General features: G+C 44.6%; 1 protein-coding gene across 1 annotated transcript; it reads left to right on the top strand.

Moving 5' to 3' along the window:
* Positions 1–910: 910 nt before the first annotated feature.
* Positions 911–21,955, top strand: ZDHHC1 (zinc finger DHHC-type containing 1). Its single transcript, XM_031051768.2, has 12 exons — positions 911–1,029; positions 2,771–2,939; positions 3,662–3,880; positions 6,345–6,520; positions 7,141–7,242; positions 8,066–8,190; positions 9,015–9,173; positions 12,099–12,211; positions 17,836–17,921; positions 18,549–18,633; positions 19,603–19,711; positions 20,069–21,955. The coding sequence occupies exons 2-12, from the start codon at positions 2,772–2,774 to the stop codon at positions 20,626–20,628; spliced, it is 1,902 nt and encodes a 633-aa protein (XP_030907628.2). The 5' UTR covers positions 911–1,029; position 2,771; the 3' UTR covers positions 20,629–21,955.
* The last annotated feature ends 1,361 nt before the right edge of the window (positions 21,956–23,316 follow it).

The raw sequence follows: 23,316 nt of genomic DNA, 5'->3' as shown, positions 1-23,316 counted from the left end.
TCATCCACTTCCAACCCCTTCCCACAGACAGGGACACCTTCCACCAGACCAGGTTGCTCCAAGCCACATCCAGCCTGGCCTTGAACACTGCCAGGGATGGGGCAGCCACAGCTTCTCTGGGCAACCTGTGCCAGGGCCTCAGCACCCTCACAGGGAAGAACTTCTGCCTAAGAGCTCATCTCAATCTGCCCCCTGTCAGGTTAAAGCCATTCCCTCTTGCCCTGTCCCTACAGGCCCTTGTCCAAAGCCCCTCCCCAGGTTTCTTGTCAGCCCCTTTAGGCACTGGAGCTGCTCTAAGGTCTCTCCTTAAGGAGCCTTCTCTTCTCCAGCCTGGCTCCAGAGCAGAGCTGCTCCAGCCCTTGCAGCATCTCTGTGGCCTCCTCTGGACTCACTCCAGCTGCTCCACCTGCAAAATCTTGAGTGTTTTCGTAAAAACACAGCCAGCATCACCAGCAACACTGCACAGCTGGCTTTGGGGGAAACACAGGCACCCTCTGCTCCTCCCACGGGGTCCCTCAGGCCTTTCTGATTCCCAGAAGGATTCACAACCTTCCTCAGGGGTGAAAGGTTTGGATGGAGGCATGGTGCAGGTTTTTTCCAACCCAAACTTACCCAGTGGGAAAGCCCTTTTGCATGTAAAACCCCTGCCTGCCCCTCAAGCAACACATCTCTCCACAGAAGGTTGGAGTGTGCAGTGGCCAGGTGTACTCTGGGTATGGTTCCCCCGCTGCGCCCGCTGTCCCCCAGTATCAGAGCCTGCGGGCGCAGCCAGGAATCCACACCCGGGTTTCTAGCGGGCCAGGTCGCACTTCTCCCGCCGGCACTCCCAAGAGCAGTCCGAACGCGCCACAAGGTTTTTGTCCCCTTCGCCCGTCCGTAGCCCATTGGTTTCCACAGCGACGGGCGCAGCTGTTGAAGCCGCTCGGAGGTTCCGGTGGGTGCCGGGCTGGCTTCAGCCGGGGGCTCCGCTGCCCGCCTTGGGTATGAGGCGGGTACAGGGCAGCTCTCAACCGCCTCTGCGGGGAGAAGGTGAGGAGAGGAGGGTGGCGGAGCAGCGTTAGGGTCTATGGGGACATTCCTGGAGCGGCTGTCCGGGGCACGGCCTGACCGTTTTTCAAGCTCTCTCCCACTGCCGGAAGCTGAACCTAGGAAGGTTTGGACTTAATAACACCCGGGTGATTTATAGCGAAATAGTTAACTTGTATAGTTACCAACGGCGTTACCTGTCCTGAGGGTGACTCTGTGTGCTGTTTCTGTGCTCGGTCATTTCCATAGCTGTCTAGAACAGAGTGTTGTTGCATAGGGCAGCCCACTGTGAACGGGAGACGATGTGTTCTGAAGTCTCCTCACACGTAGGTTTCTTTTTCATCAGTTTTGGTGGATAATGAATGCACCAGCAACAAGAGCAGTCACCGACAGACAAGAGGAACTTTGCTCCTGAAAGGGGACGGCAGTGTTACATGCAGCTTGTTTACTTCTGTGGAGCCTCTTGGCAGAGGCACGGCTGTGGGATGGTTGCAGCCTTAGGGATGGTTTATGCAGAAGGTGGTTTATGCTCATATCAGTGTAAACAAAATCCTGTCAAATTGTACCCAAGTTCTTGGCATTAAATGTTAAAACCACCTGGTATTATAAACCAGCAGAATCTTGCAGCAAAACAGGGATTCCAGGCTTTGCATGGGCCTGGAATGGAGAAATTTTCTTTCTGGGAGGGAGAATTTCTTCAAATAACCTGACTGGGTTTTGTAACAGGTAGATCAAAGTGATGTACAAGATGTTTCCAGCCTGCTTGTTGATAAGACTGTGCTGATGTGTATAAATTACTTTCTTTTTGTCTTGCGTTCAACTGTAACAGTTATCTTTCTCCTTCCCAGCAGCTGTGGTTGGTCTTTAGTCCAAGAACAATGCTGGTAACACACCCATGTTTTAGTTGTTGCTCAGTAGGACTTTTCAGTCTCATGCTCTGCCAGGAAAGAGAGGCATGGGAAGTCAGGAGGAAGCAGAGACAGGACATCTCACCCAAACTAGCCAAAGGGCTATTCCGTACCATAGCACGTCATGCCCACTATGTAAACTGGAAGGGAACAATCACTGCTTGGGTTGGGCTGGGTATCAGTAAGTGGGTGGTGAGCAATTGCATTGTGCATTACTTGTATTTATTGTTTGGTTTTGTTTTTTTATTCCTTTTTACTTTTATATTCTCTCCCCTTGTTATTTCCCTCATCATTATAATTATTATTAGTAGTAGTTTTGTATTATACTTTAGTTATTGAGCTGTTCTTATCTTAACCTGTGGGGTTTACATTCTTTCTATTCTCCTCCCTGTCCTGCCTGGGGTGTGAGTTAGTAGCTGTTGGTGCTGAGTTACTGGCAGGGTTTAAACCACAACACTTTTGTATTCTTGCCCACTACTTCTCTACCAGTTGAACCCCAAAGACATTTCCAGCCCTTTGATTAGCAGTGATGCAGGATCATTGGTGTACCAAGATCAGTGTAATTCTGCTCTTTCAGTACATTGGCATGCTTGCTGTCTTTCAGCCATTTGGAAAGAAAAGGAGCTTCCTTTTCCTTCAGCAAGCTTGTGTACGAATTAATCAGACTAACTGAAGTTGCTCACCCCTGTTAGATGTTAATTTAGTATCCTCTCTAATTACTGAAGAACAGTAAGTGTGGTGTAGAGGTCCTTCATGTCAGCTCAGGCCCAGCAGAGCTTCTTGGTGCTAGTTTTGCAATGCTACCCCTGACCTGCTGCCTGTATTGTACTCCGTAGCATGTGCTGCACCCATGAAGCAGAGCAGCCCAACTCTCTGTTGATAAAAGCTCATCCTGGCTCTGCGGCAAGTGAAAAGCAGCGACTAATAATCCAACACAGACTGAAAAAAAAAGGAGAAACTGCTTCTGAGCTTGTAGCTGTTATGCAAACAGGAATCACAAACACCGTGAGTTTTCCAGTATACATTTTTTAACTCATCTTTGCAGTTAAATCATGCTTTCTCCTGCCAGAAATCCAGACATTGTAGGCAGCTGAATAATCAAGCTGCTTCCTGCATGGATGTCCTGCACACATAACTTTCTGTTCTGTTCCTCTAGCAACAGTATGCTTTATACTTGTGTTGCAGAGTAACTCCTGCTTCTTCTCCCCTTTTAGTCATTTAGTCATTATCCACTTTCCAGCCTCGCTACTTCCTTTATTGCTGACAAAGGAGTCTCTGTTTTCTTGGGTGCTGTCTAGGGTATCATTGTGGTTCCAGATCGCATGCTCCCATGGGGCCACCCACTCTCACTATCTTCTTCGCACCAGCTGGAAGGAAAACGTGGTCTATGTGAGACAGCTGAAAATATTTGTTCTGCCATCATCCTTAACAGCATTCTGACATGGTCCCCAAACCACAGCGTATTGTCCTCCATCTCCAGACTGCCACCAAAATGCCCTCTTTGCTCTTCTTACTCAGTTTAGGTCTAGATCCGTTCACAGACTGGCAAAACTGTAGGTTACAATCAATCACAAATCTCCTGTGCAGAGAGAAGTCTCTCCTCAGATGTGTTGTCATTTGAATTCTCCAGCTTTCCCTCCACCTTGAAGCATCTCTCCAGGATTGGGGCTCAGTCACAGTATTTTTGAATCACATATATTTTTGTCTTCCACTTTTGATTTCTGTAGATGAATATCTGCAATAAACCTCCTAATAAGACAGCTCCAGAGAATTTGAGTGAAGCTGTTCCTGAGGTGCAGGTCCAGCGTGCTCGGAGGAATGGCTGGAGCTGGCCTCTGCACATATTCCAGGTTACTGGATGGTTGCTGTGCGTCTTCTTTGCACTGGTTGGCTTTGGAATCCTGGTTCCTCTCCTGCCCTGCCACTGGCTGCCTGCTGGCTATATCGTATCCTTTGGTCAAGAGGAGGACATGGTCTGTTGTCAGTTGTTAGGTAGCATGGAAAGCATAGGAGAAAGCAGCTGAGCTAGAGTCTTTTTCTGAATTATAACCATAATCTTGATCTTCTGTTTATAAAAACAGTTATTTTAAGATCCTCTCTGCCCTTAAACTTTATGTAGGTCACTGATGTCCTGCTCTTCTTCATCACTCTGTTAAGGTTCCTATCTTTGCCTCCAAGACTCTTGTGATAGATATCTGTTTCTACCTGTGTGTCACCTTTACTTTATATTATTCTTCTACGAGTGTAATGCAGGATTTGAGGGAATTCTACTAAGAAAGCCCCTCCTGAAACATCTTTGCTACTGTGGGCAGTCACACCTCCCTGTGCTGACAGCATGAGTCTGGAAAGGCAGCTTTGTATGTTTGTGATTGTATGGCATGGTTGCTTTTGATGGCTGTCAGCTGATCTTTTCCCTGTCTTCTGTAGAAAATGTATGAGTGACAGACAAGGTGATGTAGTGTGAACCTCAAGAGACAGGTCTGTCTGTCTTGAACAGTAGTGGTGTACATGTCTAACTACCATCTAAATGTGTGCAGTATCAGAAGATGATACTGTGAAGGCATCTTATGTGCTGGGTCTCATATGCTGCCCAGCAAAGTCTCCCTCAGCTCAACTTTATGTGTTTTCCACCTCCTCTCTTCAGCCCACCTCCCCTAGAGATGTGTGTGCTTGCTGATCCCACAACTGGGATTGGAGAGGGACTGGAGAGGGGGTGTGCTGTGAGCAACCTCAGTTGTAGTGTCAGTACAGTATGTACTGCTGCCTACTTGCAGAGAGGGAATATCCTCAAGGCCAGGCCTTGAGGCTCCTTGCATGGCTCCTTGTGGGTTAGAGGCTCCTCATGCACTAGATTGCCTGGGAGTGGTAGACTGGAGAGTGTAGCCTGAGATTTTAATTTAGTGCTTAAATTGTGAGCAAGTATTTGCTTATGACATCTTCCTGGTGAAAATAAAACTAAGTGGTTCAGCGTCACTTAGTGCTTTCTTAGCAGAACCAGATAAAATATGTTACAGAGAGAATGGTGGGAAACGTTCTGAAGAGATGGGATATGTACTTACTTTGTTTATGCTCTGATTTATGTATGTCCATGGAGCCTTTGACATGTTTGGGATGCTTTTGCTTACCATCATTTTAGTTAACACCTGTATGATTTTGGTATTACTATCATTAACTCTCAATGGTCTTATGTCTACTTACCCAAATTCTTGGTATTATCACAGTTCAAACCTTGTGAATTTGTCTACCAAGTATCTTTATAACTCAATCCAAAGTCACTCCAACTGAACAGATTAACGTGTCCCAAAGTTTTAGTACCAGTTAATAAAGCACTAATATCTCTTTTGTGTTTAAGGCAAATCTCTTTCCACTCTGCTACACCAGTCATCAAAGCTCTGGCCTGCTAGACCTCTCAAGGACCCTTTTAACCTTGATCCACTGCTCTATTTCTGTAGGCCTAGGTAAAGCTCAGCTCACCTCTAGTTTGAAGCATCCCTGTCTATAGTAGGGGGTTGAAAAGAAATGATCTTAAGGTCCTTTCCAATCCAAACCAGTCTGGAATTCTATGTGCACTTTTGTGTGTAGAACAGATAAACCAGGAGGTTAATTTTTGCACACACGCTCATTTAATTGCAGTATGTTGAGAAGCAAACTCTCAAGCAGGGTGGTGGTACTGCGGGCACACAGAGTGGCTGCTCTGTGTGTGTATATTCTTACATATTTGTATATTGTTTCCAAGTATCAGCAGTTATTTTAGGTGTCTTATCCAAAGTGCTGCTCTGACTGGCTGCATTTGGAAATAAAAATACAAGCAGGTAGTATTTCAAGGAACAGTGACAAATCCTGGATCCAGTCTATCTGTAAATTGTGTAGGAGCCTCCGTAAGGGGGTGATCCCCTTCTTTTGGGATTCTGACTAAGGAAAAAGGATCCATACTAGTTCCTTGATGAGGCTTTTCCCTTTCTTGGAAGTTTGGTCTCATGAAGGTGCCTGTGCATGGCCTTAACTGGCTGTTGCTTTCCAAAGAGTCTGTAGGGGCTAGAGAAAAGTGGATCTATGTCAACAGTCTGCACATGGGGTCAGATTCTGGTAAGTAAAGGTACTTTTTAAGAACTCCTTTACTTTAAAAAGGAGTTTTACTATAAAAGTTTAAAAAGGAAGGATATTTCTGTGAGGCAAAGTAGTATGTAATAAGGAGGATTGTTCCTGCAGATTTAGTTATCTTTTTCCAGTGAATATTTATTACAGTGCAAATATCTCTGTAAGTAAAGCTCAGATTAGTGTACTGCAACCAGTTATGTAGCAATTTCTAATTTCAAGCTGTATGTTTCTCACCTGTATGGGCTTTGTTTATTGAGGATAAAAATAGATGCATTAACTCACTCATATAATCCTTAACTGTGTTACCTTCAGTGTCCAGGAGTGTGTTTTATCTACCATTTAGTTGTTCATCTTACTGCAGTCTCCATTGACCCTGCGGATGCAAATGTACGAGCAAAAAACTATCTGGGGCCTCTGGCCACCTTCAATCGTAATCAGCATGCACATGTCATTGAAAACCATCATTGCCATGTCTGTGATGTAAATGTGTAAGTACCTGCTCTTTTCCTTTTTCCTTCTACTACTGTCTTTCTCACCATTACACCTCACTGTTAGTCTTTAATGTTAGACTGTAAGATTGAAATTGAGCCTCTGCAGCTGTATAGTGCATGATAAACTTAATTCTGTGTCAGGTTTTGGTTTGTTGGGAGGGTGCGTGGTGTCAAATGTGTGCCTGGTTCTGTGTTGTATCTAACTGCTCCTGTGTTGTGTTGTGAGGGCTGTACTGGTCTGTGTTATCTGGTGTTGGTGTTTGACCTAATGACATGTAACTTGTGTGTGTGTGCTTGTGCTTGTATCTTATATGAGGAGGAAATGCTTAGAAAGCAGACATTAAGGTCAAGCTTTGTAGAACAGCAGAAGGGTTTCAAATAAGAAATCAGTGATCTCCAACTTAGTAATCACCCCGTGCATTAAAGGCAAAACTTGCAGTGTTTGGGATTGTGATCTAGCAATGACTGATATGTTCGGGTGTTAAAGTACTCCTGATGTCATAGGTTTTCTCACTATTACCAGGATCATTACTGCTGTATCCCCTTGTATGTATGTCACTGGTAAGTCATGGTCATGAACTGGTGCTGCCACACTAACACTACGCCTTCTTTGGCAGGAGTGCCAAGTCAAAGCACTGTGGAACTTGCAACAAGTGTGTGTGTGGCTTTGATCACCACTGCAAATGGCTCAACAACTGTGTGGGAGAGAGGAATTACTGGTAAGAGCCTGGCACTTGGACAGGAGCACAATGCTGCATCAATAATGTCCCCCCTCCTTTTCCCAAGATTCTCTTGCATGTCAGTCCTGTCTGGACTCAGCCACACAGAACCTCTTTTCTTTCAGAAATGAATAAAATCAGTCATCAGAAAACTAAATGGAAAATGCAAATGTGATTATGACATTCAGGTCACCAGGGATAAAACTCCTACACTTAGAATTGTTGTAATTGAATATCTGTGAGTGAAAACAGAGGACGTAATCTTATTTGGTAACAGGAAAAGCTTATGGGATGTCAACTGAGTTTTCTTCATGCTTCTGAGAGCTGGATTGGGCATAGAACCATGTTGCCACCTCTGAAACAACCTGCATCCAGTTTCCATGCTTTTCCTAAAAGACTTGCCAGTTGGCAGGAGTTACAGCAGCGTACAGGCAGTTCTAATCTGTGCCACATTTAAGATAAAGAATAAGGAGGCTATCAGTGGTTATTGTTTCCCAGTTTACTTTCCTGCCCTAAAACCACATGGAAAGCAGAGTTATTATGGCTGCGTGCCACGTTATGCTGCCTTCAGATTTTGTGCAGGGAGGTCTTTGTTGTAAATACACGACTGGTTTGTAACCACAGTTGCTCTAAAGGGTCACAGTTTAGTTTCTCAGGGTAACGCACCAGAAGTAAGGCTGTTAACCAGGATCTATCATAAGTGCAAGAAAGTGTCAGCACAATTTGGGATAGCTGTCTATATCCCCCTCTTTTTAGATGCTGAGAGTTTGAAATTGTATGTGTGATGTTATTAAGGCCACTCAGATTCTCACTTTCTTGGCAGGCTCTTTCTGAATAGTGTGCTGTCTGCCATCCTGGGCCTTGGGCTTCTGCTGCTCATCGCTTGCTACGTCTTTGCAGAATTCTTCGTTGACCCCATGGTGCTTCGCTCCAACCATCACTTTTATGGTACTAGCAGTTCTTCAAACTGTGAATCAGCCAGCACATCTCAATATGGCATTGGATTCTGTGGACTCTCCTCCTGAAGAGGAACTCCATTCCTTATTTCTTCAATTTTGTATTTAGAATCATGGAATGGTTTAGGTTGGAAAGGAACTTAATATCATCTAGTTCCAACCCCTTGCCACAGGCAGGGACACCTTTCCTTAGACCAGGTTGCTCCAAGCCCCATCCATCCTGGCCTTGAACACTGCCAGGGGTGGGGCAGCCACAGCTTCCTTGGGCACCCTGTTCCAGTGCCTCACTACTCTCACAGTAAAGAATTTTTTCTTTATATCTAACCTAAATCTCCTCTGTTTCAGTTTGAACGCATTATCCCTTGTCCTATCACTGCAGTCCCTGATGAAGAGTCCCTCTCTGGCATCCTTGTAAGCCCCCTTCAGATACTGGAAGGCTGCTATGAGGTCTCCATGCAGAACAGCCATGAACTCCAGGCTGAACAGCCCCAGTGTTCTCAGCCTGTCTTCATGTGGGAGGTGCTCCTGATCATCCTCGTGGCCTCCTCTGGACTTGCTCCAACAATTTAATGTCCTTATGTTGAGGACACCAGAACTGTATGCAGTGCTCCAAGTGGGGTCTCACGAGAGCAGAGTACTTTTGTGAAGATCTTTCCTTACAGAGCTAGCTACTCTTCCTAAAGGCCTTGCAGATACAAGATCTCTGAGGCCTCCAGTGCCTAATTTGTCTGCAGCAACTTTTGAGTCAACAACATTTTTAGCTGTAAAGTTTAGTTAGGGGTGTGTAATACCTGGACAATCTATTTTGTTTTACAGCTCTGAAGAACCAAACGGATCGCTGGTTTGTGTTTCTTCCTGCAGCTCCAGTTGAGACTCGGGCAACTGCCATTTTGATCACAACTGGGATTTTTATTCTTCTAAGCCTAATGACCATGGTCCTGCTAGGTCACCTCCTGATCTTTCACATCTATCTCAGTAGGTATTATGTTCCTGTCATCTGTATCCCAATTTAATTTTCGCTTAGCTGCTTCTCATTCTACATTCACTGTATGTTCACCCATCTCATAAATACAAACATTTTGTGCAAGATTGCCACTGAAAAAGTAGAAAATTTGGGTTTAACATGATCCTTCTGATTTTCTCCCAATACCAGGTTGGCTTAGCAGTATTTGTGTAATATGGGGCTTGTGTTGGGCTTCTGAATTCAAGTGTCGGAGCACCTTACCTGGAACTGAAAGCTTAGGGGAAGATAGTAGAGAGGCCAGATTGGATGAATTGGTTAATTCCAGCTCCATGCTGGTGATGGCAGATTCAGATTGGCTCCGCATATGGGCTTTTCTCTCTTCACTGTGCTCCCCAGCACTTCTGCTGTGTGAGAGAGTGGGTTTCTCCATTAACCTAGAGAAATGTGGACAGTTGATCTAAATTCCTAATAGAAAGTCTGACATTCATGTTAAGTCCCCTTTATGGGGGATTATGGACAAAAGAATTGTGGAATTCAAAGGAAGAGTTTTTCAGAAAGGCTCCTCATTAGATTTCCTAGTTGTTGCTCTGTCAAGAAGGGATATTTATGTTTGTTTATCTACACAGGAGCATCAAACCCCTTTTTTTCAGCCATGGTCTAAAATGAAGCCAAAGCTATTTGGCTGCCTAATTTAAGTCAAAATGAGAAAAGATCTTACACTTGCAAAACTAGGTGCCAAAACTAGGGAAGAAGGGATGCGGTGGAAGAGAAAGGAGGACAGCTGTTACAGAGCATCCTTGGCTGGATTTTGGGTTGTCAGTTAACAGCAGTGATGATGCCAACACAAACTAGGTCAGCACAAAGCAGTGCAGCTCCAGAAGTGTGGTGTTTGATGGGTGAGTGTTTGTCAGCTGGCATTAACAATACCCTCAGTGAGTTCACTGGCCATTATTTTTCTTTTAGAGCCAATTTCAACTTAACTTAAATTTGGTCATGCTGCAATTTTTCTTTCTTGGTGGACCTAGAAGTTGACCTTGCTGGGTTAATAGCAATGTCTGGAGATTTAAAACATTGATCTAGCACTGTAGAAAAGCTAAAAGCATAATGAAGCTGTGGCCACTCCAGGAAGGTTTTTTTTAACGGAAAAGGAAGGATTATTCAATTTTGTACCAAGCAGTATTTATCCTGTCTTCTTGTACAATTTCCACAAGAGGGTGCTCCCTCCTTGGAACAAAGACATTTCTATGTCAGACAGAAATGTGCTTGTGTTACATTGGTGCTACTCAGGGTTTGGGGAATATTTTTGTTGCTCTTGTCTTGCCCTTTTTTTTTTAAGAATAAATTTTAAACCAAATTAACTTTCATTTCTAGCTCAATTTTAAATCTTTGAAACAGAATTTAATTATTTTTTATGTTTGTTAACATTTTATGACATTAAAACCTGCTACCCTGTTGAAATAGGTTCCAGCTGTGCAGAAGTACAGTGTGTAAGTCCTTTCTTAAAAGCGGAGATGTTTCCCTACTGAAGCCTATATTGTGTGTAACATATGAGTATGCATTACACTTACAATAGGAATTCAGGGAGATAGAGTATGTCTGGTTTGCTCCTGTAGTTTCAGTGGTCTCATCTGAATGCTTTAACATAGACAGTGTTAGAATGAACTGTGTAACCTCTTTATAGAGGTTACACTAACCCTAACCCTAACCCTAACCCTGGGGCAGCAACACAAGAATGATGTGGAGCTGTTGGAGCGAGTTCAGAGGAGGCCGTGGAGAAGCTGCAAGGGCTGGAGCAGCTCTGCTCTGGAGCCAGGCTGAGAGAGCTGGGCTGGTTCAGCCTGGAGAAGAGAAGGCTCCTTAAGGGGAGACCTTAGAGCAGCTCCAGTGCCTAAAGGGGCTGCAAGAAACCTGGAGAGGGGCTTTGGACAAGGGCCTGTAGGGACAGGACAAGGGGGAATGGCTTTAACCTGACAGAGGGGAGATTGAGATGAGCTCTTAGGCAGAAGTTCTTCCCTGTGAGGGTGCTGAGGCCCTGGCACAGGTTGCCCAGAGGAGCTGTGGCTGCCCCATCCCTTGCAGCATTTTCTCATTTCCCTGTGAACTAGTCCTGTGTTCAGGGCATGGTTTTGAGAGGTCAGATATTACTGATACAAGTGTCTTTGTACAGAGAAAGGATTTTAGCCTGGCTGTTCCACATCTTAGGCATCTGCTGTAACAGTTATGCTTCTGTAAAAAGAAAGAATGACTTCCAGGCTGTGCACTAAAAATCTTCAGCATCCGTTTCTGTGTTTTGTGTTCTAAAAATACCATAACAGGGTCATTGCAGGAGGGATGTCTGAGTTTTGGATCCTTGTAACATTTTGGGTCTTGTGAGGAAACCAAGCTACTCAGAAATGTCATATGCTTTTGGTCATTCATGGAAGCAGGTTGGGAGGGTAGATCTGAAGAACTCATAAACTCAGGCACATAGAAACTCTTGATATATCTATTTGGCATTTGGCAACCTGTGCATTTGATGCTTGCTGTTTTAGACATCAAGAGTCTCGATCTCCTCTACAGGACGTGCTAACCTGCTGAATTTCTCTTCTGCATTTAGCATCACATACCTTCTAACCGCTCACTGAGCTTTCTGTACAATACAGATCTTACCTTTACCGGGTTATGGGTAGCAGATTTCCTCTGAAATGAGCTAAACAAACCGCTACAGTATAGGAGGCAGTGCCATGTATATGAGACTTCAGTAGGATAGTAGCACTGTGAGAAAGTGTTGTGATGATGCCAGTAAAAGATGTGTAGTGCAAAGGTACTTCTGGCTTATAGTATCAGTCATTTCATGTTTATAGTTACTATTTGATTGTATATTTTTTCAGACTGTTGGTATAAGTGTCATCAGGGAGTGGCCTTTCCTGTGCTGACAGCTCTTTCTTTCCTCCCAGTGCGGAACAAACTGACTACATATGAGTACATCCTGCAGCACCGTTTCCGGCAAGATGTGGAAGAGGTAGAAAATCAACAGGAGTCTGGTTCCTACCAGATGAGATCCAGTCAGGTACTTGTAGTTTCAGTCCATTTCTCAAAACAAGCCTCACTTGTTCACAGTGTAAAGTTTGCTTCACTTTTGTGAGCTCCAAACTTTTAGAGGCAGTTGCTAGAGATGAGACTTTAGAGGTCCTTTGGTGGAGTTGGGTAGGATATGAGAAAGCGTAAGGCCTGTAACTCAGTGATGCTTTAGGGATAAGCAAGTACTGCTTTCAAAGAAATCAGTCCTACCCACTCTCTTCCTCCATGACTTGTTTTGGGCCCTGTACTACCTGTTCTCTTCTGCCAGCACAGCTGTTCGGTGCAGTCATGCAGTGAACAAGGTGGGGGAACTCATCTGGGTAAGAATAAACTTTATATAAAAGATAGTTGAGCTCGTGTTTAGCTGGCCCAGCTCCCTCCCACTCTGTTCACCAAGCAGTCACAGAAATGCCTGTGTCAGCACAAATGAGGATGACTGAAGAGTGGGAAGAGTCCTGGCCTTGGAAAGGACAGCACCATCTGTTTGAGTGGCAGTGCACATCTTGCTGGCCTTTGTGGATGGAATCACAGGTCATCACTGAAAGTGAGACAGGCTCCAAGCCTGGAGAAGAGAGGCTAATCATCAAGCAGATAATAATACCAATGGCTTAACCACTTTGAAAAGGAGAAGGACACCAGTCGTGCTTAGAAATGAGGCAGATACCTGCTCTTCTTTGAGTCTACACAACGATAAGGGTCCTTGTGACTACTGTACTGTTGATCTGTAGCCCTCTTAAGAACTCTACAAGCCCTTTAATATTCTTACACTGTGCAGAGGCATATACCACTAGGAACTGTGAGGTTAAGTGGAATTTTTTTGCTGCAAGGCAGCTTTATCTCTGGAGTTAACTAAAAATGTGACAGGACAGATTCTATACTGTTTTTAACATACGGCTGGACTAGAAGCTTCCAGAAATTCTTCCTAGTCTGAATTATTCTGCCATTCTGCAAAACTTTTAGTTTTATGCAAGTAAACTACCAGTTTTATACAACCAGTTTTATATTTAATAAGAAATTAATTAAATCCAAGCTTCACCCAAGTATTCTGTGTAGGGCTACTGGGATCTCTCTGAACTCATAGTTTTCCCTATCAAAGCAAAGGGGAAAGTGATCTAATTCCCTTTGATGTAATACGGAGACCCCAGATTTTCATATACATCTTTTTTACTGTCTTGGAGAAAGTGAACTTTCAATTTAAACATAACAACAAAATGTTATGTTTCCATAAGAACAAAAATACTTGGCATTTTATCTCCCAGATTTTTACTTACTATGAAAATTAGAACAGTAGTAAAACATTAACTATAATGATTTCCAATTTACTGAATTTTGATTGACACAGAAATTATATTTGAAAAGGGGTGGTCTCTGTGTGCACCTCTGGGATGTAGTAATTCAGTGATGTTCTCCTGTCTGTGCTGATGCTTATCCAGATGTGTTAGAATATGGTTAGCTTGAAGCAGCAAGCCTGGAAGAAGCAGGGTTGTTCTGTATTTCAGGACTGCAACTAGTACCTAGGGGAACAAGAAAGACTGGATGATGCCCAGTAACATTGTGAAGAATAATGTTAACCCACCAGATTTTCCCTGTTTCTTACATAGCAACCCGAGATAAACACAACCAAATAGATTGGAGTAGGAGTACACCAAGTGACTTGCCTTTTGTAAGCTGTGTTGACTGCAGCCTTTTTTAGCTTGAACACAGACATGCTTTGTAATTCATCTGAGATGTTGCAAGCATAAAACAGAAATTATCCTCTTCCCACTTTTGTCTTGGCTGTTCATTCATTTTAGGGAGTAAGAAGAAATATGCATGTCCCCTTTAATCCTTGGGTTTGAGCTTTATGCAAGCTTGGGTGTTGCTTTTGGCTTCAGTTTTCTGTTTCTCTGTGTTTAAGTCTTCAGCTGTGTTCGGATTAAAGTATTCTTGTTCAGGTTAAGGGACTCTTATTTGCTTGTAGAATCCTCAGAACACTGAAAGTAAAAGCCCTAGATTTGCACACTTAAGTGATTCAGGTGTCACAAAAAATGCAAAAGAGTCGGACATACACAGCCTTTGTCTCTACTACTGTACCCAAAGCAGCAAGTGCAAGTAACATGTTTTTCTGTAGGCAGTTGCATAGCAGTCTAAAGAAATAGAAACTAAACCAAAACAATGCTTTAATGCATAGCTGCATTCATGCCAGGCAGCTGGCTTTCACAGTGATTTCTTTTCACATTCCTAAAGCTTTAAACTTGCTCTGGACACTGCTTCAGGTTTGTGAGGTTTGAGTTTAAATAATACACATGGATTTTACTCAGCTTCCGCCACATTGTCAGTATGGTTTCTCTCTTCCAATGTGTGGTTAAGATGAACCTTGTCTTCACCCTCAGCCTCAACACTTGCAACAGACTTTCTCTGTTTTTCTTTATTTGGGTCAAGAACCATTTTTCCCCCAATCAGTTGTGCTTCCCCTCCAGCCAGATAACACTTTCTGCCCCTGAAGTGCTTGGTAAGAGCAACTGCAGCAGGCAAGGGGACTGAATTCATCCTGAAGCTGTAAGCACGAAACTTGGGGTGTACACAGCTGTAATGCAGCCTCTGAAGGAGGTCCTGAGCATGACCAGTATTTGCAAGGTGTCAATGAACTTGGGGGTCTGTCAACTGAGCAGTCTGTTTTCAGCAAGGCTAAGAGCCGAATCCTAACAACCCAACTGCAAAGGGTGGTTTCATCTTCCTGTTGCAGCTGAAGGATGCTGGCTGTCCTGTTAAGGACTGCGGGAGCAGAGAGAGGCTGGAACTCAGCGCTGCAGCTGTAGGTTTTGTCTCCCTGAGGGAACACAGTGTTTCTACTGATCAAGTTTTCTTCCATTTGCTTCTCCTAATAAGCTCTAATGGTTTACTGTCTTTCATGTGGCTGCTTTGGTTATACATAATTTATGGAAGGCTGAAATGAACAAAATGGATTTAAAAAGCTCTTTCATTCCTTGCTTGGAAAGAGGTTGTTCATGTTATTCTCAAGATGTATAATTTATTAATCTCCTTTGAAATGCCAGTCCTGCAGGTCTGTTTGTATGCTGTGGACATCGAGTCAGAGAATCATAAAATCCCAGACTGGTATGGGAGGGAAGGGGCCTCAAAGCTCATCCAGTTCCAGGCCCCTGCCACAGGCAGGGGTACCTTCCACCAGAGCAGGTTGCTTCAAGTTTTGCCCAACCTGGCCTTGAACGCTGCCAGGGATGGGGCAGCCACAGCTTCTCTGGGCAGCCTGTGCCAGCACCTCAGCACCTTCACAGGGAAGAACTTCTTCCCAAGATCTCATCTCAGTGTCCCCTCTGTCAGGTTAAAGCCTTTCCCCCTTGTCCTGTCCCTACAGGCCCTTGTCCAACTATTAAGCTGGAACTTGCTTAAACCCTACCTTTAATAGACCCAAGCAGCATAATTCTCAAATCAGAAAGTTCTATTGTTTCAGACTGCCAAACCAAATCCCTTAAAATTTTATGTTACCACAGCTGCAAATTCTTCTCCACATCTTTTGTTTTCTTTATAAGACCAAATAAAGTCAGAGCATGATGCAAAATGCAACAACTTGAGGTCTTTCCTTCTTGGCAACTCTCTTATCTAACAACTACAAGAGTACTGAGACTCCAGACATTGATGCCAAGATGTTAAAAAGCAACTAGTTATTTTGGAAATCTCTCTTCCGCCATGTAGACTAGCCTGGCCAGAGCTCACCAAACCCATGTGCTGCTTGACACTGGCTGGTTGTGAATGCTGAGAAGGAGTGCGGGGGCTGTAGTCCCCAACACCTTCTTCCAGCACTTGACAGTCTTCTGGCTTCTGGAACACAGAGCTCTGAATAGCTTTATATTTTCTGGTTTGTCACACAAGCTTTTGTAATTTCTTCTCGAATCCATGTAACACTCATCGCCTGCAACATTCTGTGCCAGTGAGCACGACAACTTATTTCCATGCTGTGTCAAAAACAATCTTTCTTCTGTTTCTTTTGAGACTGCTACCTGATTTTTCCCATTTGACTTCTTGTCTGACACTAAACGTGCCACTCCATGAATTCTTTTCTCGTTCAGAGATCATTGTTTTCTATGTAAAATTTACACTTTGTATCTTTATACCTAGCAGTGTTGTTCCGTGTGTACCATTGTATCACCCTGTAATTCAATACTGCAAAAATCTTCTGCAGCTCTTTGTGGTTGGCTTTTGCTTTTATTTCCTTACAGAAGGGAGTGTCATCACCATACTCCATCTCCTGTCAATTGTTTATGGATCTGTTGAAATGCAGAGGCCCTGGGTCTCTCAGGAACCCATCTGTGGGACATCCGACTTTGACTTCATTTTCTCAAGTTTGCTGATCAGGCTGTCCAGACAAATAGGTCCTCCTAAGCTTGTTTAAGCTTTTTTTCAAGCTAATGCCTATCACATTTCAAATCCCTCTGTCTTTACCACCTAAAATTTGTCTTAAAATGTATGTGTGTCTTTATACTGCACACTGAAATGTTTAAGAGGATTCAGGAAGATTAGCAATGTCTAATTATTCGAGTTTAATTACTAATTATTCGAGTTTCAGAGCATCTGAAAAGTAATGTCGAGATTCTTCTGAGTATGGTTCATTCTTTTTGACACCAGGGCTTCATACCCTGCATCACCTAGTACTCTGACCATTTTAACTGTGTCCTTTTGAGGCAGAACTGGGAGCCCTTTTCTGTAATGGAGACACTTGCATTTATGAGGCTTATTCATAGCATAAGCTATGCTGCTATGACTGGTTTGGGTTGGAAGGGACCTCAAAGCTCATCCAGTTCCAAGCCCCTGCCACAGGCAGGGACACCTTCCACTAGACCAGGTTGCTCCAAGTCCCATCCAAGCTGGCCTTGAACACTGCCAGGGATGGGGCAGCCACAGCTTCTCTGGGCAACCTGTGCCAGCACTTCAGCACCCTCACAGGGAAGAACTTCTTAAGGTCCCATCTCAATCTGCCCTCTGTCAGGTTAAAGCCATTCGCCCTTGTCCTGTCCCTAAAGGCCCTTGTGAAGTCCCTCTCCTTCACTGAATCTTCTTAAACATTTATGAAAGTATACGATTTTAAAGTTCACTATGTTGTTACCTTGAATTCAGGCAAATGAGCCGTGTATCACACTTTTTAAAATCCAGCAGTTATTAGCTGTACAAGATTCACACAAAACCCAGAAAATACTTTGTTTTTTCCTGTGTCTTGCATGCTTTCATTTTCCTCACCTCCATTTTGAATTGAAAATAAGTTTTTTGCATTCACTGCTTGGCTTCTATGACTGAACTGTATAACTTAAAGCCTCTTAAGTGGTTTTTTGAATCTGGTCCCAGGAAATGATTAAGCTGGTCTCCATAAGTATGATTTAGTTTTGAGCTATATGAAATACTGGCTGGACTAAATGAATGAATCAGGGACCTCTAATTGTCTCACTTTGGTTCTCCATCTTAAGCAGCAGACTCCTGCTGTGCTAGCTGTGAGAACAGAATATGTCTGGCATGCAGCTGAGGAAGGAGGAAGACATCTCTGTAGTAAAAATCCCTCTTCTCCACTTGGTGTCCGTATTGTTCTGAAAATGTTACTTCTTTTTTTTTTTGTCTTTCTTTTAGGAAGTAGACGCTTTTGCAGGTAACCCTGGTTATACAGACCCTGGTATTCAAGTAGGGAAATTCTCAACAGTAACTTCAGGAATAGGGTAAGTAAAGTTATAGATAAGAATCTCCCAGCAGTATGGATGGTGAATGGGAATTTGTTATCAAAGTCATTGATGGACCCTAAGACAAAAGTACTTAGGAGGCTAGAGAACACCAGTGTTTTAATGAAAGCATAGTGAAATATTTGAGGCTCAGGAGAGTACATACCTGTAGGAGTACTTACCTACCCTCCCCTGGGATAATATCCTTCCTATAACACTTTTTAAAGCTGTTTTATGTTGAAATTTCTTTAAAGCTGTCTGATTTATCCTATAATTCCTATATTGAGCTCATTATAGTTATGCGATTTCACGTTGTCGAGAGATAAATCACAATAGCAAAGCCTATAACATAGGCAAGCACTCCTGAGAAAACAGCGTCCTTGCCTCTTAATTAATCCTTGCCTATTAACTCATGTTCCTGGGGAAAGGAGAGGAAACTCTTCTTATTTTGCACAGTTGTGCAAGGAAAGTTACCCTGCAGTTTCGCTGGGAATGCTGTGCAAGGCAGGAGGTGCTTTGGTCAGGCTGATTTGTAAATGCAAGCAAAGTGGGCATCAGTCGTGTCTGAAGAAATATATGTCTATTGTATATTGTATTGTATATCTGTATTTCTGCTGTGTGTTTTAGCTTTTCAAAGCTCTATGCCTACAGAGATGAAGCTGACCCTGAGCAGAGTTTCTCGTCTGACCTCCACTTTGCAGTCCCTTCTCAGGTAAGCAGGAGACTTACTGTGTACCATATCTCTGCTGCTGACACTTCACCAGCATGCATGGTTGCACTCTCCCTCTGGTGGAAAGTGGGGCTACCTCGTTTGTACACATACGCTTCCTGTCCTCAGCATGTACCTGTGCCCTGCATCACTGCATCCAAGTGGTGCTCCCCAGTTTCAGCTCACACTTGTGATCAGATATATTCTGCAGTTCCGTCATAAGCTCACAGCTCAGCTATAAAAGTAATACAATGTCTTGCTGTTCCAGTGCAGTGACTTTGACATAATAAGCTGTGCACATTTCTGTAGAGCAAAATCCATTGGTTTATATGTTCAAATATGGGTGTTAAAGCACTTGACCAGGGAAGGATGGGGTGGGGTGTATGTAGATATGAAGTGTATGAATCAGCTGTCCAAAGTCAAGTTTTCTGTGCCCTTGATATTCATGTATCTACATCCGAATGCTCTCTCCCCTTGTTCAGATGGCAGGTAGTGATATTCTCCCCCTTTCCTCCAAGCTTATTAATCAAAGTCTTGTCATCTAGATGATAAGAAGAATTCTGTTTTCAACTATAGTTGTATTCTGGGTAGGAGCTATCTATCTCAGGATGTCCTGTCTTATGTGACTGTGGGTCCCCTCTTCTACTTTAGCTCTACAGATGCATTTGTCCAAAAATGTCTTGTACATCCTCCAGCTATATGAGACAACAGCTTAAAAGTACCTGCACACAGAGAATCACTGTATGCAGATAATATGTGTATGTGTATGTGTGTGTTCATTAAATACCTGTCCTCCATCATTGCTTTATAGCAACTCAGTCTTAAACTATAAAATACTCCTGGTCTTTGGTCATACCTAATGCTCATTATTAAAAAATAGGAGGAATTAAAAAGAGGTAGCAGTTAAAACCTGTCTCATTACTTTGGGCTGACAAAGTGACTTTCATTCTCTTGGGCTACTTGCTTTCACAGCAACAGAAAGAAAGAAGAAAGTGGACAGATGGAGCTTCTTCCTCAGCAGTGGTCAGCATATCTAAAACACGCACTAGTCCTTGGCCCTCTTTCTCAGATCCCCGGTCAGGTGAGATGCACCAGTCATCTTCTGTGCTTCTGGACTGGATTTGTTGTTGCTGGCACAGAGAAATGAAGTGTGTCATGAAAACCCAGCACTGGCAGGAGGTTAACTTGCCTAAGAAGGGAAAATGAGTGCTTCTGAGTGCTTGGAGGTACTCTAAAATTATCAGACTTGGGTACACTGCTGAGTGAGTGTAAATTTTGTACATTTTCATATCTAATTTTTCATAAATATGTGTATGATTGTCTTTGATGTTAGTGGATCAGTTGTGTCAGAGTTCTTGGCCTTGTTGATGTCTTTGTGGGGCTGAGGGATCTTTCTCTCTCTCTCTCCTTAAACTTTTTTCTCTCTTACCATCTGCAGAGTTCCCAGCCATGCCTGCTGCCACCACATCTCCCCATGGCCTTCACCTCTTAGTGCCGTCTTTTCCTCTGCAAGCTGCTGTGTCCCCCAGCAGCAGTAGCCTCATCCAGGCAGCAGAACCCCCAGCTGACTGCCACTTGGAGTCTGCCGAGCCCATGGATGAGATTCCTGTTGTTCAGACTCGCCTTGGGAGCATGGCCCTTCATAGGCCTCCTAGAAATAACTTGAGCAGCTCTCAACACCATCCCTTGTCCACAGATGATTCCAGAGGTGACAGGAAGAAGAAGCTGTCTTCTGCTCGTAAGGTAAAAAGGAAAAGCTGCCAGCAAGACAGACACATGGAACAAAACCTGGGACTTCCTGCTAAGGTTCCTGCTGTGTTTGTAAGTAAGAGCAGTGGAGAGCTTCATGTCTCTCAGCCCCAGCTCAGTGAGAGCACCACAGTCACACCACAGAAAATGCACCAACCAGCAGCACATGTGGGCAGACATGATCCATGCTTTAAGAACACAAGGACAAAACACCACAGTGGCCTAGTGACCAGCTTTCTAAAGCCATAGCTTTTGGGGATAAGGCAAGAGGTTCCCTTTCTATTTGTATGTTGCTGATAAAGATCTTGACTCCAGTGTCTTTTTCCTTGGAGGCAGCAGCGTCACTTTACCTGATGCTGTCCATCTGCCAGCAGAACTAGCTGGGAGGCACTAGAAAGCCTGCTGAATCATTGTTGCTGGCTGCTGCCTCTTCCTAAGCCAGGAGTGCCCTAAGACCAGTTCCAATCCCCTTGTCAAGGGAGAACAGTCCCACCTTAATAGGGATGTGCCCATGGCTGCCACTGGTGAAGGACGGCAGCTTTAGTACTCTGCAAAGGGCTAAGGGACTCATCCCTGCACTGTGTGCTTGCCGTCAGGCTGCAGTGAGACATTTCTCATGCTGGACGAAAGGGAAGAGGCAACAATTTGGCAAACCTGAGGCAGGCAGGTTGTTAAAGAGGGCTCAATTGCTTCCCAGAGGAAGGAGCTGTATCTCCTGGCCCTCTGCACACTCATATTGCAGTAACTACCTGTGAGAGTGTGTATGGAAGAACAAGGCTGCATCTCTGCTGTTCCCTGCACCCTGAAAACTAAATTTCCCATCTGCCTACATGCTATGAGTCTTTGGACCATGTGCAGGGGCTTCAGCAGGTGGTCAGGGAGCAACTTCAGGACTGTCCTGTCCATATACCACTTTACACTGTGCACCCTTAAGCCAAGTCCTCCACCAGCATAGACTCTGTCAGATCAAGTTTGACCTATTCCACCTTCTCAGCAGCCCGGGCTGCCCCACAGTACAGCTTTCTCATCAGAACCTCTGGGATACAACAGGTCCTGAAACCTTTCAGTTTCTTGGGCTGCCAGATCTGAGTTTAGTTAGCTGATTTCCTTTAACTGAATTATTTTGACTGGGTGATTTTGCCTAGTAGCATATTATAGATTGAGGAACTTTCTGAAGCTTTAGGCTACCACAACTGGTGCTTAGCTGTGTGACAGACCAGTACAAATTGAAAGATAAAGGAGTTGCATCAATACCAAGGGACAGCAACTGGAGAAATGAGAAGGAATTTGTAGCCCACCTTGAGACAATGAAAGAAACCCCTCAATGGTGGACAAGGAGACCCCAGATCAAAATTCACCACTGGATGTAGAGATGTGTGCAGGGCACACAAACAGTGTGTGGTGGTTGGTGCATAGACTGTAAGGGTATGAAACCCAGGAGCTGCTTTGAGCTGGGTCCCTCTCCGGAAGCACCCAGCTTGAGTTGTTCCTATTTCTGTACCACTTAATTATCAAATTATTTTTCTAAGAAACTGATGTCTGAGACTCTGCTGTGGAAACCCAGGACAAGGAATTTTCTTTTAACAGTTCCATATTAGTCCACAGCCAAGCCTGGAGTGTAGAAAAATCCCAGTGCAGACACTGGGGCACATAGCCAGTGCTCTGAGTCACAGCACCCAGTGCTGGCAATGAGGAGCAGGAGCTGTCTGGGCTGCCACACTACAGTACCTCAGCATTCTCTGCCGTCCTGGCTTCCCCAGCCTGCATGTCCCATTCCAAATTCCTGGCTGAGCACTGAGGCCAGAGCTGCCCGTAGGTCCAGATCTGCCTAGCAGCCAGCTAATCTCAGAGCCTGGGATAGCAGCTGTGCGCAAATCATAATGGCATGGATGTGCCCCAGTGATTTGTCACTTGACAACTGTAGCAGTGTCACAGCTCCTGCCTCCCTGGCATGGCAGGATGCACTGTTTCTGGAGAGGCCATTGCTGCTGCACTGTGCTGGGCTGTGTGTGAACAGATAGGTGCACCAGTAGAGGAGTAGGAGGGGGAGCCTTTATCACCCTACCAAATCGTAGAAACCTACCAAATCATGAGTTGGAAGGGACCTTAAATCTCACCCAGTTCAAATCCTCTGCCATGGGCAGGGACACCTTCCACTAGGGCAGGTTGCTCCAAGCCCCATCCAACCTGGCCTTGAACACTGTCAGGGATGGGGCAGCCACAGCTTCTCTGGGTACCCTGTGCCAGGGCCTCAGCACCCTCACAGGGAAGAACTTCTGCCTAAGAGCTCATCTCAATCTCCCCTCTGTCAGGTTAAAGCCGTTAAATGTTTTGATGCATGGAAACCACACCGAACCCTTTTTTCAGACTATGGCAGATGCAGGTTAATGGTAAGACAGAGTGGGGTGCCATGTGAGTGGAGCTAAGCTGTTTGCTCCGTTGCCTAGCTCAGGCTGCTGGGCATTCATCAGAAATGGTTCAGAGCTGGATGGGATATCTGGGGACAAATGCCCCCTGCGCATAGCCATCATGGGACAGGCAGGCTGGACTCCCAGCCTTGCTGTTGCCCATCATCCCAGTGCTCACATTGACTTCTATGCTGCTTGGAGATCCATGCAAAGTCCACTCCCCCTGGAGCTTTATGCCCAGACAGTTTTCCTTCTGGAGAGCCTACTTCAGCAGAGAGAGGCAGGAAGGCGCCTGTTCTGTGTTGAAAGCTTCATTCCATTCCAGGAGTGCCCCTGAGTGCCGGCAACAGGCCTGGCTCCATCAGGAAGCATCCCAGCAGTGTCACCTGGCCCACACCACGCTGTGTGGTGCTTGCACAGTGGGCATTTCAAGTAGTGCTTGCCTTCAAGGAGAAGGTAGTGCTGCAGCTGCTCCTGGAAACCCCTGATCCTTGCAGAGCTGAAGTTGGAGTAGGTGAGTCCTCCATTT

Source organism: Melopsittacus undulatus, chromosome Z (genome assembly GCF_012275295.1).
Source record: "Melopsittacus undulatus isolate bMelUnd1 chromosome Z, bMelUnd1.mat.Z, whole genome shotgun sequence".
Taxonomy (NCBI): domain Eukaryota; kingdom Metazoa; phylum Chordata; class Aves; order Psittaciformes; family Psittaculidae; genus Melopsittacus; species Melopsittacus undulatus.
The sequence above is the reverse complement of the archived record's forward strand: the minus strand, read 5'-3'. Positions and strand labels throughout refer to the sequence as shown.